The sequence below is a fragment of the Lissotriton vulgaris genome, chromosome 4_2, assembly GCF_964263255.1.
Source record: "Lissotriton vulgaris chromosome 4_2, aLisVul1.2, whole genome shotgun sequence".
Classification (NCBI taxonomy): domain Eukaryota; kingdom Metazoa; phylum Chordata; class Amphibia; order Caudata; family Salamandridae; genus Lissotriton; species Lissotriton vulgaris.
In genome coordinates, this window is record NC_141692.1 from 1,333,183 (window position 1) to 1,352,014 (window position 18,832).

Sequence of the window (18,832 nt, forward strand, 5' to 3'; positions counted from 1 at the left end):
AAACGCTGCATTGGTTACCGGTAGAACATCGAATCCGGTTCAAAGTTCTATGCATGACCTACAGAGCCATCGCCAAAAATAGCGACACAGGAATTGGGTCCATCATTTCCCACTACATCCCTGGAAGGAACTTGCGTTCCTCCGGGAAATTGCTTCTGACAGCCCCCCGCGTATGAAGAGCTAGATGGGGTGGCAGGACCTTTTCCACTCTAGCTCCTAAATGGTGGAATGACCTTCCCCTGGACTTGAGATCCCTTCCGTCTTTACAGAACTTCCGCACTGCCCTAAAAACTCTTCTCTTTCGGCAAGCTTATATGTAAGGTCTTCTGTCTCAATTTCTGATCATATTGTTAGGCGCCTTGATACCTGCGGGTTATTGTTCTTGTGCATTATAAATCTCCTTCACTTCACTTTACCCTTCCACGCTTAGGGTGGGCAAAATATTTAACAACAAGGAGTGGTGATGGACAGAGTTTCTGAATTAAGCAGAATACTCTCACCCAGTCAAGAGATCAGGGCTAGATCGAACACCATTTTTTAGCTCACTGCACCATCCCAGTTCAGAACCTGGCTATATGCAACTAAGTCTGTTCCTGTCCCAGTGCATGATGGGAACAGGGCAAACCAAACTACCAAGCCAATTCTTACACTGGGAAGGAAACAAGCTTCCGGGGACCGGTTTCTGGCATTTCAGCCGTCGTCGGCCCGGCTTGCTTGAATCCTGTTCATCACCACCCCCTTTTCTGAATCGTTTTTGGCCACTATAGGTGTGGCAGGGTATACTCAGAAATGAGTCCCTTTCTCACTGCACCATCAGGATTCAAGCAAGCCGGGCCGAAGACGGCTGAAATGCCAGAAACCGGTCCCCGGTAGCTTGTCTCCTTTCTGGTGAAGAATTGGCTTGGTAGTTTAGTCTGCCCTGTTCCCATGATGCACTGGGCCAGGGACATACTGATTTGCATATAGCCAGGTTCTGAGCTGGGATGGTGCAGTGAGATAAATAACGGTGATGGATCAAGCCCTGATCTTTGGACTGGGTAAGAGTGGTCTGCTTAATTCAGACACTCTGTTCATCACCACCCCCTTTTCTGAATCATATAAAGATTGAATAGCGTAGGGCTCAGAATTGAGCCCTGTGGTACTCCGTGCCTGAGTGATCGTATTTCTGATTTGAAAGGTGGGCAATGGACTTGGAATTGCCTATTTGCCAAGAACAGGCGCATCCATTCGAGAGGCCGGTCCTCAATTCCAACCTCGCTAAGACGCGTGAGTAGTAGGGGGTGTAAGACGGTATCAAATGCCACGCTCAGATCTAATAGGAGGAGCGCAGCTGTCTTCCCCTCATCTACTTTACCTCTTAATAGCTCGGTGGAAAAAAGAAGAGCTGATTCAGTAGAGTGATACGCTCTGAACCCTGACTGTGAGGGGTGGAGATAATGACCCTCTTCTAAGTGTTTTAGTAGCTGGGCATTAACTATCTTTTACACCACCTTAGCGCAGAAGGGCAGAAGCGATATAGGACGATAGTTGTCTAGCTGAGTTACACTGAGATTGGCCTTTTTCTTAACAGGGATAACCTGCGCTGTTTTCCAGTCTTGTGGTACATGGCTTGACTGAAAAGATAATTTAGCCATATAACTTATATGGTTTACAAGAAGTTTGGCCTGATTTTTAAAGATCTTGGGGCGAGCTACGTCTTTAGGGGAGCCCGATTGAATACTATGGATGATTCTCAGTGTTGAACCCGGCCTCATGGCGTGGTCCCACTCCTCCCGCATGGCGGGCCCTGGACGACATTGACCCCTGTCCTCCGGCCTGAAGCTACCCCCCTCCAACCTTCACGAGAGCCGCCACTCCTGGCAACCCCCGGCTCTCCCCCTCCGGAACACGGCGACCCCTACTCGCCCCACTCTGCTGGTCCGACCCCTATCCCGGGCCACCAGCTCAGGCCCGACTCCATCTTGGACCCTCCACATCCGGCCCCGTGGCCTCAGCCCGACCTCGTCCGCGGCCCCAGCGAAGCCCCGACATCGAGGCACCAAGATCCGACCAGGGGGTAAAACGACCACTTGACGGATCAAGGAGGAGGAGAGTTTCGATGGCCCTCCAACTGTCCCCGGACGCCTGGTTTCGATCGCCTCCGGCCCCCCTGGGCGCTGGCTCCACCCCCCTGCGGGGTGTCTGGACACTCTCATCCCGGCCCCTCTGACCCCCAAGCGCGAGGGCCAGACATCAAAGGTCTCCAGACCTGTATCTGGGGCAGCTCTGGAATGAGTCAGGAGTTGTATCCTGGAGTCAAGAGCCCTGCAGGTGGAATCGCGGCAGACCCTGAGGAGAACTCGCTACTTTGAACCCTGAAACCTCGGAGCCCTGCTGGCGCTGCCGCGGCCCGACCTCGCTAAACCATCTTCGGAGCCCTGCTGGCGCTGCCGCAGCCCGACCTCACTGAACCACCTTCGGAGCCCTGCTGGCGCTGCCGCGGCCCGACCTAGCTAAACCATCTTCGGAGCCCTGTTGGCGCTGCCGCGGCCCGACCTCGCTAAACCATCTTCGGAGCCCTGCTGGCGCTGCCGCGGCCCGACCTCGCTAAACCATCTTCGGAGCCCTGCTGGCGCTGCCGCGGCCCAACCCCGCTGAACTATCTCGGAGCCCTGCGGACGACGCCGCGGCTCGACCTTGCGGAACCCCCCAGCTCAAGGACCGAGAGCTGAGTGTAGGGTATCCCGGTGCCAGGCTAGTACTAAGACTGTCCCGCTACCCTATTCGCACTGTTACCGAGACATTAAGGATCCCTCGATCCATTTGTACCTATTGCTGAAAGAACCTGCCTTGATTGCTGGTAAAGACTCTAAGAATCTATCCTTGTGTGGTGTCCATTTGTAGGGGTGTGATTGCTCCGCTGTATGATTCTTGGAGAGGAACCTCGCCAGGAGGCCTCTCGACGGCGCTCGGCCAACTCCAGAAGGAGAGGTGGATCTCGGGGTGGTCGGCCAGACAACTTCTGCCTCCCCCTAGGATCGCCTTTCTAACACTAAGCACCTCAGTGTTATCTGGCACTGAGAAATGGTTGAGGCGACAAGTATTTGTCAGCTCAGTAATAGTGGCATGGTCTGTAGATGAGCCATCCGTGACCTCCGGAAAGGTTTTATAGATATTCTCAACTTTTTGAACAGAGAAGTGCGCAATCGCTTCGCAAGTTGCTAAGGAGTGCATATCTGGGGCTAAAGTCATCTCAGATGAGGTGAGTTCCTTGTAGATAACAAAGAGTTCCTTGGCAGAGTTATCTGCTGATTCAATTCTTTTATTTAGAAAGTTTCTTTTAGCTATTCTGATCTTCCTATGATAATTTTTTATGCTATTTTTATATTCAAGTTTGGCTGTTTCTTCATATTTACTGCGCCAGATGCGCTCTAGCTTTTATCACTTTGTCTTTTAAGTCAGCGTCAAACCATTGTGCCAACTTAGAGCCTCTTACTGGCACCTTGGCTGTCCATGGTGCAGCTGCTTCCAGCGCTCTTGTTAGCCAATTCTCATAATCCACCCAGGCTTCCTCTACACTATCTTTTAATGGGGGGCTACCTGCCTTAAGGGCGAGCTCTAAATCAGCTTGCTTAAGTTTCCCCCATTGTCTGCGCTTAGATGCCATCGGCTTGGTTCGTAGGGGTTGTTTAGGCCCTCCTGGGATAGTAAACTTGATCAGAAAGTGATCCGACCATAGTACCTGGATAGGAGGTTGGCCCGCCACTCCCTCCCAGTTAGCAAAGATCGGATCAAGGAGGTGACCCGCTGTTGCACCCGGCCTCGTGGCGTGGTCCGCCCTGACCCGCAGTGACCCCTCCTGACCCGTGCAACTCCCCATGCCCCTGATTCACCCGATCATTCCCTCCATTTCCCTGGTACCTGAGGCCGATGCCCATGTCCCTGCACCTAAGATGGCCGCCCCGGCCCCAGCCCGACCTTGGCCTTCGGCGCGCCATACCCGGCTGGGGGGTAGAGTGCTCCCCGTGAGCGAGGGAGGGAGGAGTAGCTCGATCACACCTCCCACCTCCCCTCGAGAGATGATTTTCGATCACCCATCCGGCCTCCCTGAGGCTGGCTCCAGGCCTGCGAAGTGTCTGGGATCCCTCCAGAAAGGATGAAAGGAGCCGCCAAGGCGGAACCCCCAACAACCGGCCCCCAGGTGCTAAGACCTCCGCCTGCGAGGACTCCGGACATCAAAGGGGAGCAGTCCTATATCAAGGGTTGCTCTGAGACAATCGAGTCAGTTGTATCCTGGACTACGTGAGCCCTGCTGACCTCGTTGCGGCTCCTACCGAGTAGAGAAGGACTTCTACTCGAGAATCATCTGAGCCCTGCTGACTTCGTTGCGGCTCCTACCTGGCAGAGAAGGACTTCTGCCTGAAACGACCTGAGCCCTGCTGACGCTGTCGCGGCTCCCTTGCAACCTTGAGAACCACATGAGCCCTGCTGACCTCGTCGCGGCTCCTACCTGGCAGATAAGGACTTCTGTCTGAAACCACCTGAGCCCTGCTGACCGTGTTGCGGCTCCCCTGCCACCCTGAGAACTCCTGAGCCCTGCTGATCTGATCGCGGCTCCCTAAGAACGTAAGAACTACTACATCCAGGTTCGAGCCCTGCTGATTCGATCGCGGCTCAGAAACTATCCTGGTCCGGCTGGACCCCCGATCAAACCGTATCCCCCGGCTCGAGGATTGAGAGCTATGCGCGGATACCCTTGAGATTGTACTGCTACCCTAATCCCTACCGAGACTTTCTGAGCCCTTGCTCTGTTGTACATACGACCCTGCAGATCATAAAGATCCAATTTTACTGAATATGTTCTCTTGAACCCTACTGTGTGGTGTCTCTCTGTTGAGTGGTGCTAGCTCAGCGCGTGCGATCCTAAATTCGAGATCCTCTCCCGGAGGGGACTCCCGCCAGTGCTCGGCAGTATTCCTAGGAGAGGTGGGTCACAGGGTGGTCGGGTGCACATTCTGGCCTCCCCCGGGATCACCCCTTCTAACATTGGTGGCAAGCGACGGGATCCGAGCCCATAATCTAGAGATCATACAGTGAGCGGCTGACGCACTACCAAACAAAGATGACAGAAAAAAACACCAATAATTCCACTGAAGCCGATACAAGTACCACGTTCCATGCGGAACGGCTAGAAGAGTACATGCATAAAGAGTTGAAAGAGTTTTGCAAAGCATGAGGCATCGCTACCACAGGCCTGAATACTAAGGGAGACATGCAGAAAGCCCTACAAGCTTGGGTAGAGCCTGAGGAAAACCCTCCCCCGTCAGGAGGAGAACCAGAGCAGCCGACCAAACCCAACCTCAATCAATCAATCAATCAATCAATCACGGCATTTGTAAAGCGCGCTACCCACCCGGGAGGGTCTCAAGGCGCTGAGGGAGAGGGGTAAGTTACTGCTCGAACAGCCAGGTCTTGAGCTGCTTCCTGAAGGAGAGATGGTCTTGGGTTCGCCGAAGGTGGATGGGGAGGGAGTTCCAAGTCTTGGCTGCCAGGTAGGAAAAGGATCTCCCTCCGGTGGTGGCCCTGCGGATGCGTGGTACGGTGGTGAGGGCGTGGCTGGTCGATCATATCTGGCGGGTGGGCATGTAGAAGGTCATGCGGTCGTTGAGGTACTTGGGGCCCAGGTCGTGGAGAGCCTTGTGTGCGTGGGTGAGGAGTCTGAACGTGATTCTCTTGCTGACGGGGAGCCAGTGTAGGTCTCTCAGGTGTCCGGTGATGTGGCTGTGTCGGGGGATGTCCAGGATGAGTCTTGCGGAGGCCTTCTGGATGCGTTGGAGTCTATTTTGAAGTTTGGCAGTGGTTCCAGCGTAGAGGTTGTTCCCGTAGTCCAGTCGGCTGGTGACGAGTGCCTGGGTGACGGTCTTCCTGGTTTCAGTGGGGATCCATCTGAAGATCTTGCGGAGCATGCACAGGGTGTTGAAGCATGAAGACGAGATGGCGTTGACTTGTCTGGTGATTGACAGGGAGGAGTCCAGGATGAAGCCCAAGTTGCGTGCGTGGTCCGTTGGTTTGGGAGCGGTGCCCAGGGCCGGGGGCCACCAGGAGTCGTCCCAGGCGGAGGGTGATGATCCCAGGATGAGGACTTCCGTCTTGTCTGAGTTCAGTTTAAGGCGGCTGTTCCTCATCCAGTCGGCGACGTCTTTCATCATTTGTGCAGGTTGGCTCTGGCGGTGGTGGGGTCGTTGGTGAGGGAGAGGATCAGCTGGGTGTCGTCGGCGTAGGAGATGATGTTGAGGTTGTGTTGGCGTGTGATGGCTGCGAGGGGGCTCATGTAGACGTTGAAGAGGGTGGGGCTGAGTGATGATCCTTGTGGTACGCCGCAGATGACTTCGGTGGCCTCGGATCTGAACGGAGGGAGGCGGACTCTCTGGGTTCTTCCGGCGAGGAACAAGATGATCCACTCCAGTGCTTTCTCTCGGATTCCGATGTTGCTGAGGCGCTTCACTAGGGTGCGGTGGCAGACAGTGTCGAACTCCGCAGAGAGGTCCAGGAGGATGAGGGCCGCTGTTTCCCCATTGTCGATCAGGGTTCTGATGTCGTTGGTGGCTGTGATTAGGGCGGTCTCAGTGCTGTGGTTGGCCCGGAATCTGGACTGCGAGGGGTTGAGGGATCCATTCGTCTCGAGGAAGGCCGCAAGCTGTCTGTTGACGGTCTTTTCGATGACTTTGGCCGGAAAAGGAAGGAGTGAGATGGGACGGTAGTTCTTGAGGTCGGTGGGGTCCGCCATTGGTTTCTTCAGGGGGGCGGTCAGCTCGGCGCGCTTCCAGCTCTCCGGGAAGGTGGGGGTGTGGAAGGAGGAGTTGATATTGTCTCGAAGATGGGGTGCGATGATGGTGTCGGCTTTGTTGAAGACGTGGTGTGGGCATGGGTTGGTTGGTGATCCGGAGTGGATGGAGTTCATCGTGCGGGTGGTGTCTTCAGTGCTGATCGGGGTCCAGTTGCAGAGGGTGGTGGTGGCGGGTGTTGGTTTGGTGGTAGGGTGCGTGGTCTGTGTGTCGAAGCTGTTGTGTATGTCAGCCATCTTGCGGTGGAAGAATGAGGTGAGTGAGTTGCAGAGGTCTTGCGAGGGAGTGATGTCGTAGTTTCCGGCGCTGGGGTTGGAGAACTCTTTGACGATGCTGAAGAGTTCCTTGCTGTCGTGGGCGTTGTTGTCCAGTCGTTCTTTGAGTGCCGTCTTCTTGGTGGCACGGATCAGCTGATGGTGTTTGCGGGTGGCGTGCTTGAGGGCGGTCCTGTTGGCTGTGGTCTGGTCGAGCCGCCAGGCTTTCTCGAGGGTGCAGCAGTTCTTCTTGGATTCCTTAAGTTCGTCGGTGAACCAGGGGTTTTCTTGCTGCCGGGTCTGCTGGTAGGGTTTTTTAGTGGTGTGAGGTCATCGGCGCAGGCAGTCAGCCACTTGGTGAGGTTGCTGGCTGCTTCGTTGGGGTCCGTTGTGCTGGTGGGAGTGTTCTGGCTGAGGGAGGAGGTGAGCAGCTCGGCGGTGATCTTGCTCCAGCTTCGGCGGGGAACCTGTTGCGGGTGGTGGTGGGTTGTAGTTCTTCTGAAGCTGAAGTGGACGCAGCTGTGGTCGGTCCAGTTGAGTCCGGTGGCGTGGCTGAAGGAGATGTGCTTGCTGGATGAGAAGACGGGGTCAAGCGTGTGGCCGGCGTAGTGGGTGGGGGTGTTCACCAGTTGCTTGAGTCCGAGGTTGGCGAGGTTGTCCAGCAGGGCGGTGGTGTTTCTGTCGTTGTTGTTCTCCAGGTGGAAGTTGAGGTCCCCTAGGAGGATGTAGTCGGCGAAGGGAAGGGCGTGCGGGCCGATGAAGTCTGCGATGTCTTCGCTGAATTGTGTGCGTGGTCCCGGTGGTCGGTAGATGAGGGTGCCTCGGAGGGTGGTCTTGGGGTCAGTGTGTATCTGGAAGTGCAGGTGTTCGTCGGCTGTGAAGGTTTCGTCGGAGTTAGTCGAGATGCGGAAGGTGTTCTTGTGTACGATGGCGATGCCTCCTCCCGTCTGGTTGACGAGGTCCTTCCGGGTGATCTTGTATCCGTCCGGGATGGCTATGGCGATGTCGGGCGCTGAGGAGGCGTTCATCCAGGTTTCAGTGAGGAAGGCGACATCTGGTGCTGTCGCGTCGAGCAGGTCCCAGAGTTCCACGGCGTGCCTGTGGACGGAGCGGGTGTTGAGCAGGATGCACTTCAGGTGGTTGCTGCTGGTGCTCTGCCTGGCGGGGGTGGTGCAGGTCCGGTGGCAGCTGAATCGGCAGGCTTGGCAGGCGAAGGGTCCGTGGGTGCGTCTCGGGGTTGCTCGGTAGCATGCAGGATTCCGGCCGGCATTGAGTGCGTTGAGAGTGGCGTCGTCGTAGGTCTGTCGGGTATTCTTGCATCTGCGTCGGGGGCCAGGGGTTCTGGCGCTGGGCGCGGGCCAGGCGCGGACGGGCACAGACGGGCTTGCCTTTGGCACGCCTTGGCGCACAATCGGCGAGCCCGCTGCACGTGGACGCTGCGCGCACGCGCGGTCTCTGGCATAAATGGAGATTGGGGGGCGGAGCGAGGGAGGAGCAGCTGGGAGGCGGGAGCGGAGCGGCGAATGGGGATCGTGTCAGAGGAAGGGGGCAGGCCGCAGGGGAGCAGCGGCGGGGGTCTGAAGGCGGGAAAGAGCGCGGAGGAGGCGGCGTGGGGGAAGCCCTGAGGGCAGGTCCCTGGATGCAATCAGCGGCGGCAGCAGGCAGGATCAGCGGTGGAGGCCAGCACACGGGGGCCGTGCTGTAGGTGGAGCGACCTGGAAGGGTCACAGCTCACCGCCGCGCGGTCCCAGCTATATGTGGACACCTGGGAGGGAGGAGCAGCTGGGAGGCAGTAGCGGGACAGCAAATGGGGATCTTGGCAGAGGAAGGGGCGGGCTGCAGGGGAGCAGCGGCGGTGGTCTGAAGGCGGAAGAGAGCGTGGAGGAGGCGGCGAGGGGGAAGCCCTGAGGCCGGGTCCCTGGAGGCAATCAGCGGCGGCAGCAGGCAGGAGCAGCGGTGGAGGCCAGAACATGGGGGCCGTGCGGTATGTGGAGCGACCTGGAAGGGTCACAGCTCACCACCGTGGTAAAAGAGTACTACAAGAACGACGATATCCAGCAATGGTTCAAGGCCTACGAAGTCGCCATGACCTCCCACCGAGTTCCCGCAGAAGGATTGGGGAGCTGGGTTGTGGGGTCGATTCCTGAGCGAGGGGAGAGACACCCTGCTCGCCCTGCCGTCCTCCATACAGACCTCCTACAGCCACATGAAAGAGGCCCTCCTCACGAGATATGGGCTCACCCCCAAAATGTATCGCCAGCGGTTCCGTGAGTGCAAGACGATCCCTGGCACCACGTGGATGGAGTACGTTAACTTTTACAGTCGAGCCCTAGAAGGGTGGATCAAGGTCAGCAAAGTTACCACCTTTGAAGAACTTACCAACCTCATCGCATGGGAACATTTGTCCTCGAACTGTTTCGTGGAACTACGCCAGTATTTGCTGGACAGCAAGCTCACGGATCCGAGGAAGCTGGCCGTCGAGGCCGATCGCTGGGTGAACACCCGGGTCCCCCGGGGCCCCATAGGAGACTACCCCCGAAACAGTCAGGGAACTACCCGCCAGAGGGGAGGGGAGAACCAAGGAAGGTAGAGGGATTCCCAGTTAGGTCCCAGCGTAGCCCCCCCAGAAACCAACCCCAGACCTTCCCAGCACCCCCACCAGCCAATCCTGCTCCCCCAGGTAACCGTGGGCACCAGGTCACCATCTCCTGTTTTCGTTGCCAGCAGCCAGGGTATTACGCCAGTGACCCCCAGTGTCCCATGACCCTGCGACCCTCCACGACAGCCCCCCCGGCCCGACAGATAGCCAACGTAGCCCTACGGGAGGAGATGGAGGACACTGAAGTGTGGGAACCTGCTGCCATGGCCCTGGCCTCCCTAGGAGACCGAGAGATGATCCCCGGAACCCCCCCACTCGATAACACCCAGAAATACTGGCGACTGGTGACGGTGAATGGCCACTGAGGGGAGGCCCTTCGCGACACCGGGGCGAGTATCACAGTGGTCCTCAGTCATCTAGTCAGAGAAGACCAGATCATTCCGAATGTCCTGTGTCCAGTACTGTCCGCTGACAACACAGAGAGCGTGTGTAAGATGGCCTTAGTACAGTTCGAATGGGGGGAGTGATAGGCAAGTTACGAGTCGCTGTCCGAGCCTCCCAACCGGTAGACTGTCTCCTGGGCAACGACCTGGAAAGTTCCCCGTGGAGACAGGTTGAGCGCAAGACCCACCTGGGCATGATGGGCCTGCCCGAATGGGTGTGCGCCACCACCCGATCCATGTGCGCCCGACTCTACCTCCTCAGGCGGTTAACGCAGAGCCTTCTAGCCCCCTCCCTATGAATGAAGACAGGGACGACAGAGCCGAGCCCCACGAACTCCCCCCCAGGAGAGGCACCCGTCACCGAAGACGAACTCCTGCATCCCAATCCCGCACAGAGCCCTGAACTAGGTGGTCTGCCCGAATTGGCACAGTTACGCCATGAGGGGGGCCTCTCTCGAGAGGAGTTCTGTCGGGAGCAAGCCACGTGCCCGTGCCTGGTCGGACCCCGGCGACAGGCCACTGCCCAAGAGGCGGGCGACCAATCTGGAACCCATCTAGTATATTGGGAGAATGACCTCCTGTACAGTGAACAGAAGTCAGCCGAGCTAGGATCAGCCCGGGTGCTGGTGGTACCCCTATGCTTCCGAGACTTCCTCCTGGACCTGGCCCACGATGTACCCCTGGCGGGACACTTGGGCCAGGACAAGACCTATCACCGCCTAGTTACGCACTTTTATTGGCCCAAGATGCGAGCGAATGTAGAGGCCACTGCAAGTCCTGTCCCATGTGCCAGGCTAGTGGGAAAAGTGGAGGAACGCGCAAGGCTCCCCTTGAACCCTTCCCCATCGTCAATACCCCCTTCAAGCGGGTCGGGATCGACATTGTGGGGCCCCTAGACCCCAGAACCTCCCAAGGTCACAGGTTCATCCTAGTCCTGGTGGATCACGCCACCCGATACCCCGAGGCCATTCCCCTCCGCCCCGTAACGGCCCCCGTGGTGGGCCTAGCATTGATGGGGATCTTTTCCCAAGTACGTTTTCCCCGCGAGGTCGTGAGTGACCGGGGAACGAACTTTATCTCCAAATACATGATGTCCCTGTGGCAACAATGTGGAGTGTCCTACAAGTTCACCACCCCGTATCATCCCCAAGGAAATGGCCTAGATGAACGGTTTAACCGGACACTGAAGGGGATGATCATGGGCCTAGAAGACCCCCTCCGGCGTAAGTGGGACGTCCTCCTCCCCTGCCTCTTGTTTGCATACCGGGAAGTCCCCCAGAAGTCCCTGGGGTTCAGCCGCTTTAGGCTGCTGTACGGGCATCCCGTTCGGGGGCCCCTCAGCCTAGTCAAAGAGGGGTGGGAGACGGCCCCCCGAGAACCACCTCCAGATTTGTTCTGATACATCTTAGCCCTCCGAAATCAAACTCGGAAGTTCCGAGCGCTGGCCGAAGCCAACCTCGAGGCAAGTCAGGAAGAGATGATCTCAGTGCCGCCTTCGACACTATCAACACTAGCATTCTTCTCCACCGCCTATGCCAAATAGGAATATCATGGAGGGCCATACACTGGCTTCAATCCTTCCTGGAGAATCGTTCCTTTGAGGTAGTAGAGAGTAACACCCACTCAAAAATTTGGCCCCTTGAACAAGGTGTCCCACAGGGCTCATCTTTGAGCCCTACCCTTTTCAATGTTTATCTACAACCTCTTAATGACATTGTGCATTCGTTTGGACTAGACATAGTAACCTACGCCGACGATACGCAACTGGTTGTATCATTGAATCAGCCCAACACTCCCCCCCCAACCTCACTAAATGTCTGGTAGCAATAAATCAGTGGATGACTTCCTCACACTTGAAGCTCAATGGTGAGAAAACAGAGCTCATGATTCTAGGCAACTCACTCATCCCTAGTCCTATGCTAGAGTGGCCCCCATGCATGGGAAATCCGCCCCAACCAAAAACCCAAATAAAAAGCCTGGGCATATGGCTGGACTCTAATTTAAATTTTAAACAACAAGCAACTGTCCTGTCCGCCACCTGCTTTGGCCTGATGCGGATGCTCAGGAAGGTGCTGCCACTTTTTCCCTTCCAAGCACACAGAATGATGGTGCAAGCCATCATTCTATCCCGTTTGGACTATGGAAACTCCTTATATCTAGGAGCTCCTATCTCTACCACAAGAAAAACTCCAGACTACTCAAAACGCAGCTGCCCGCCTCCTCCTAGGCCTTAGTAGGTGAGAATCTGGCACAGCAGCCTTGAAGAAGCTTCATTGGCTACCCATTAAGGCCAGAGTCCTATTTAAATCTATGTGCATTATGCACAAGGCCATGTGGAAGACAGCCCCATCTATGATCTGCTCCTTGTTGACCCCTTATCTCCCTCACAGATCTTTAAGATCCAGCACTGCTTTCCTAGCTACAATAAATAAAACCAAACGGGCCAAATGGGGTGGCCGATCCTTCTCTTGGAATGCCGCCAAGGCTTGGAATTCCTTGCCTGATACTTTTCGCAACGAATCTAATCTGCTGAAATTCCAGAAGGATCTGAAAACTCTCCTCTTCATCTAACTCGGCTATCTTAGCCCACCCTTAACTCAGACAATATAGCGCTACAAGGCCTCCGGGTAGATTGCGCTCAACAAAACACAATTAATAATAATAATAATAATGAAGCGCTGGTATGACCAGAATGCCACTCTGGTCGAGTTTCAACTGGGCCAGCAGGTCTGGGTGATGTCCCCGGTGAAACCCTGCGCCCTCCAAGACAAATGGACCGGGCCCTTCCAGGTCGTGGACAGGAAGAGCCAAGTGACCTACTTGGTGGACGTCCAGTCCCCTCGGAACACCATTTGGGTCCTCCACGTGAACCGCCTCAAGCCTCACTTCGTGCGGACGGAGTTGAGCTTGCTCTTGGCCACCGACGACGGAGCAGAAGAGGAAACTGAGCCTCTTCCTGACCTTCTGTGTGCCAAAGAGAAGGATGGCTCCGTAGACGGAGTGAGCCTTTCTCCCTCCCTAACTCCTCAGCAACGTGAAGACTGCCGCCGGCTCGTGGGGCAATTCCTTGATTTGTTCTCTCTGGTCCCCAAGGTCACCGACTGGTGTGTCCACGACGTGGACACCGGAGACAGCCCACCTGTGCGACACCGACCCTACCGAGTGCCTGACCGAGTCCAGACCTGCATCCAGGGCGAAGTCTCAAAAGTGCTCACCATAGGATTGGTCGAGCCCTCCGACAGTCCCTGGGCCAGCCCAGTGGTACTGGTCCCAAAAGCCGCGGCGCCTGGATCTGTCCCCGAACTTTGGTTTTGCGTGGACTACCGGGGGCTCAACACAGTCACCCGAGCAGACGCCGCACAGACGAACTCATCGACCACCTGGGGTCTGCTCACTACCTGAGTACCTTCGACCTGATCTGCAGCTACTGGCAAATTGCGCTCATAGAGGGAGCCAATGAGTGGTCCGCCTTCTCCACCCCGGACGGGCACTATCGCTTTCGAGTGATGCCGTTCGGGATGAAAAACGCCCCGGCCACCTTTCAGAGACCGGGCTGGAAGAGTTCAGCACCGCATATCTGAACGATATTGCGGTGTTCAGTTCGCAATGGGATGAGCACCTCCGGCAACTCCGGAGGGTGTTGCTAGCCCTGCGCCAGGCCGGCTTGACAGTGAAAGCTAGCAAGTGCCATATTGGGCAAGGGTCAGTGACCTACCTAGTTCATCAGGTCGGGAGCGGGCAGGTCGCCCCTCTCCAGCCGAAAATCGATTCAATCCTGGCCTGGGAACCACCCACCACACAAACCGAGCTGCAAGCCTTCCTGGGCCTCACCGGTTACTACCAGAGGTTCATAAAGAGTTACGGCAGCATAGCGGGTCCCCTCTCAGAATTAACGTCAAAGAAGCAGCCCAAGCGCGTGCAGTGGACCCCCTCCTGCCAAGAGGCGTTCGACGCCTTAAAAACGGCCGTGTGCACCGCCCCCGTGCTTCAAGTCCCGGACTACTCAAAGGAGTTTGTGGTCCAAACTGACGCTTCTGAGCATGGCATTGGGGCCGTCCTGTCTCAGCTCAATGAGAAAGGCATAGATCAGCCCGTAGCATTCATTAGCAGAAGGTTACTGCCCCAAGAACAGAGATGGAGCACCATCGAACGAGAAGCGTTCACGGTAGTCTGGGCCCTCAGGAAACTCCGACCCTACCTGTTCGGAACCCACTTCCGAGTACAGACAAACCATCCACCCTTACGGTGGCTCATGCAGATGATGGGAGAGAATCCCAAACTGCTGCGATGGTCAATCTCCCTCCAGGGGATGGACTTCACAGAAGAGTACCGCCCTGGTACCGACCACACCAACGCTGACGGTCTCTCCAGGTTCTTCCGCCTTCCAAGAGGATGGGTAGTTCTCCTCGACCTTCAGCTGGGGGAGACGCGTGTTGGACCTGGCCTCGTGGCGTGATCCGCCCTGACCCACAGTGACCCCTCCTGACCCGTGCAACTCCCCATGCCCCTGATTCACCTGATCATTCCCTCCATTTTCCTGGTACCTGAGGCCGATGCCCATGTCCCTGCACCTAAGAAGGCCGCCCCGGCCCCAGCCCAACCTCGGCCTTCGGCGCCCCATACCCGGCTGGGGGTAGAGCACTCTCCGTGAGAGAGGGAGGGAGGAGTAGCTCGATCACACCTCCCACCTCCCCTCAAGAGATGAGTTTCTATCACCCATCCGGCCTCCCTGAGGGCTGGCTCCAGGCCTGCGAAGTGTCTTGGATCCCTCTAGACCCAACCTGAAAGGATGAAAGGAGCCGCCAAGGCGGAACCCCCAACAACCGGCCCCCAGGTGCTAAGACCTCTACCTGCGAGGACTCCGGACATCAAAGGGAAGCAGTCCTATATCAAGGGTTGCTCTGAGACAATCGAGTCACTTGTATCCTGGACTACGTGAGCCCTGCTGACCTCGTCGCGGCTCCTACCGAGTAGAGAAAGACTTCTACTCTAGAATCATCTGAGCCCTGCTGACGCTGTTGCGGATCCCTTGCAACCTTGAGAACCACCTGAGCCCTGCTGACCTCATCGCAGGTCCTACCTGGCAGAGAAGGACTTCTGCCTGAAACCACCTGAGCCCTGCTGATGCTGTCGCGACTCCCCTGCCACCCTGAGAACTCCTGAGCCCTGCTGATCTGATCGCGGCTCCCTAAGAACGTAAGAACTACTACATCCTGGTTCAAGCCCTGCTGATTCGATCGAGGCTCAGAAACTATCCTGGTCCGGCTGGACCCCCGATCCACCCGTATCCCCCGGCTCGAGGATTGAGAGCTGTGCGCGGATACCCTTGAGACTGTCCCGTTACCCTAATCCCTACCGAGACTTTCTGAGCCCTTGCTCTGTTGTTTATACGACCCTGCGGATCATAAAGATCCAATTTTACTTGAGGAGATAAAGAATATGTTCTCTTGAACCCTACTGTGTGGTGTCTCTCTGTCGAGTGGTGCTAGCTCAGCGCGTTCGATCCTAGATTCGAGATCCTCTCCCGGAGGGGTCTCCCGCCAGTGCTCGGCAGTATTCCTAGGAGAGGTGGGTCACAGGGTGGTCGGGTGCACATTCTGACCTCCCCCGGGATCGCCCCTTCTAACACCCGCCTTAAGGGTAGATCTCTGGGATTGTAATATAAGATTAAACATTTCTAAGGATGCAAGTAATCCTTGGGCATCCCTATTGTTTTCATCTTCAAGATGGAGGTTTAGGTCTCCTAGGATAAGAAGCTTATTATAACGCAGTGCTGATTGGGCAATTACCTCTGTCAGACTGTCTATAAAATTTGTAGACCCTCCAGGCAGACGATAAATTAGATATCCATTGAAGGTTATATTAGGCCTGTATTTAATCACAAAAAAAGCGGCTTCACTATCTTTAATCTTAGCAGCTTCCAGGGTGCATATCAATTCAAGTTTATGAATGATAGCAATACCCCCTCCCCTTTGTTTGTCTCAGTCCAATTTTAGTATGCCATAATCTTGGGATAGAGCTTCCAGAATATCTGGGGTGGACTCCTCATCTAGCCACGGTGCAGTTAAAAAAAGAACTTCTGGTTGTTGTTCTATTAAAAGATCAAATATTTCGAATTTATGTTTCCTAAGCGATCAACAGTTTATCTGAAACATAGTCAAAGACTTCATCTTATGTTCAAATTCATTTCTGTTCTTGGGGTTATAAGAGCAAGTTCTACAGCTCAGGGGCATCCTTTCAGCTTTCAGTGAATATCTGCATGCTTTCCTGGTAGGTGGACAGAGGCGTTCTAGTTGTTCTTTAGAATATGTGATCATTCTAAGGGAGTCTGAAGGAATTTGAGCAGGGGTTTGTGCCCCTGGCCCGTCCGGCCATGGACGGGCACAGACGGGCTTGCCTCTGGCGCGGCTCCGGCGCTGCGCCCGCCCGCTGCACGGACGGGAGAGGGTGTTCATTTTATAGTGTCTGGGCCCAAATCGCCCAAACTCTAGAGCTCTGTCTTCGTCCTCCCCCATGATGGCGCCCGAAGTCTGGGCCACGAGTGATTGAGGCCGGTGATCAACAGGAGCCCGAAATCTGCTCCCTGAGGTCACAGGAGATTCTGGAGGTAAGATGCAGCAAGGGGGGGCGAATTAAAACAGCAATTATGCAATAGTGTGATTTAAGAAATAATCAGCACTAGTAAAACAAACAGTGATAAGATTAAAAATGAGAGCCCTAAACTCCCGGCTTCTGCCTCTGTACCCCTCCTTCCAGCACCCCTCCTTCCAGCACCTCTCCCTTCCAGTACCCCTCCTTCCAGTACCCCTCCTTCATGCACCCTCCCTTCCAGCACCCCTCCTTCATGCACCCTCCTTTCCAGCACCCCTCCTTCCAGCACCCCTCCTTCATGCACCCTCCCTTCCAGCACCCCTCCTTCATGCACCCTCCTTTCCAGCACCCCTCCTTCCAGCACCCCTTCCTTCCAGCACTCCTCCTTTCAGTACCCCTCGTTCCAGTACCCCTCCTTCCAGCATGCCTCCTTCATGCACCCTCCCTTCCAGCACCCCTCCTTCCAGTACCCCTCCTTCGCAACCCTCCTTCCAGCACCCCTTCCTTCCAGCACCCCTCCTTCCAGTACCCACCCTTCCAGCACCCTTCCCATCATGCACCCCTCCTTCTATCACCCTTCCTTCACGCACCCCTCCTTCCAGTACCCCTCCTTCCAGCACCCTCCCATCATGCACCCCTCCTTCCAGCACCCCTCCTTCACGCACCCCTCCCTTCATGCACCACTCCTGCAAGCACCCCTCCTTCATACACCCCTCTTTCCAGCACCCTCCCTTCCAGCACCCCTCTTTCCAGCACCCCTCCTTCCAGCACCCTCCTTCATGCACCCTTCCTTCCAGCCCCCTCATTCCAGCACCCCTTCCTTCCAGCATCCTTCCTTCCAGCCCCCATCCTTCCAGCACCCAACATTCATGCACCCCTCCTTACAGCACCCCTTCCACTCACCTGCATCCGGACGTCTCATCTGAGTTGTTTCTGTGGCATCTCTTCACTCACAAGTACTTGTCTCCTCGTCAGTGCAGAGTAAAATACCAGCAGCTTCTGTTAGGCCCGCCTACCAGCAGTGCTGTGCTGTCCTCGTACACACGAGGGCACCAGACAACCACACATGCTCTAAACCCATAGCATGCCCTTGATGTGAACTTTAAAGTCTTGAAACCTTGAAACCATGGAAGAAAAATGAAAGTAAAACTCGTGACTCTTGGTGATGATAACAGGACTACAAGGAAGAGGCTGTCAACAGATCAGCAAGAGGTTATTGTGCATTGTGTTTAGTAACTTGGAAACCCACAGAGCTGCACAACACGAGTGACTCAGCAAGGGCCCCCTGCAGAGCTCACTGCCTGAGCAACTTCTACAAACTGCAGCAACCACCCCTGCAAGTAATGAATCTGCCCAAGCGCCATGCTCCAGGTCACAGGTCAACACCCCTGCAAGTAATGAATCTGCCCAAGCACCAGGCTCCAGGTCACAGGTCTACACCCCTGCAAGTAATGAATCTGCCCAAGCGCCATGCTCCAGGTCACAGGTCAACACCCCTGCAAGTAATGAATCTGCCCAAGCACCAGGCTCCAGGTCACAGGTCTACACCCCTGCAAGTAATGAATCTGCCCCAGCACAGGGCTCCAGGTAACAGTGCTATACTAGGCAAGTAATGAATCTGCCCCAGCACCAGGCTCCAGGTCACAGGTCTACACCAGGCAAGTAATGGCTCTGCCCCAGCAGCGAGCTCCAGGTCAAAGGTCTGTACCCCGACAAGAAATTAATCTGCCTCAGCACCAGGCTCAAGGTCACAGGTCTATACCCCGGCAAGTAATGAATCTGCCCCAGCACCGGGCCCCAGGTCACAGGTCTATACCCCGACAAGAAATTAATCTGCCCCAGCACCAGGCTCAAGGTCACAGGTCTATACCCCGGCAAGTAATGAATCTGCCCCAGCACCGGGCCCCAGGTCACAGGTCTATACCCCGACAAGAAATTAATCTGCCCCAGCCCAAGGCTCAAGGTCACAGGTCTATACCCCGGCAAGTAATGAATCTGCCCCAGCACCAGGCTCCAGGTCACAGGTCTATACCCCAGTAAGTCCTAAATATGCCTCACAACCAGGCTCCAATTCACAGATCTATACCCTGGCAAGTAATGAACCTGCCCCAGCACCGGTCT

The 18,832-nt window shown here is 55.8% G+C and overlaps 1 protein-coding gene across 1 annotated transcript in view; it reads right to left on the bottom strand.

The window, feature by feature from the left end:
• LOC147718086 (GTPase IMAP family member 1-like) overlaps positions 1 to 17,741 on the bottom strand; it is a 110,716-nt gene extending 92,975 nt beyond the window's left edge. Inside the window, exon 1 of the mRNA XM_086919184.1 lies at positions 17,615 to 17,741. Coding sequence (XP_086775310.1) covers positions 17,615 to 17,633 — 19 coding nt within the window. The 5' untranslated portion in view covers positions 17,634 to 17,741. The remainder of the gene's footprint in view (positions 1 to 17,614) is intronic.
• Between the last annotated feature and the right edge of the window lie 1,091 nt (positions 17,742 to 18,832).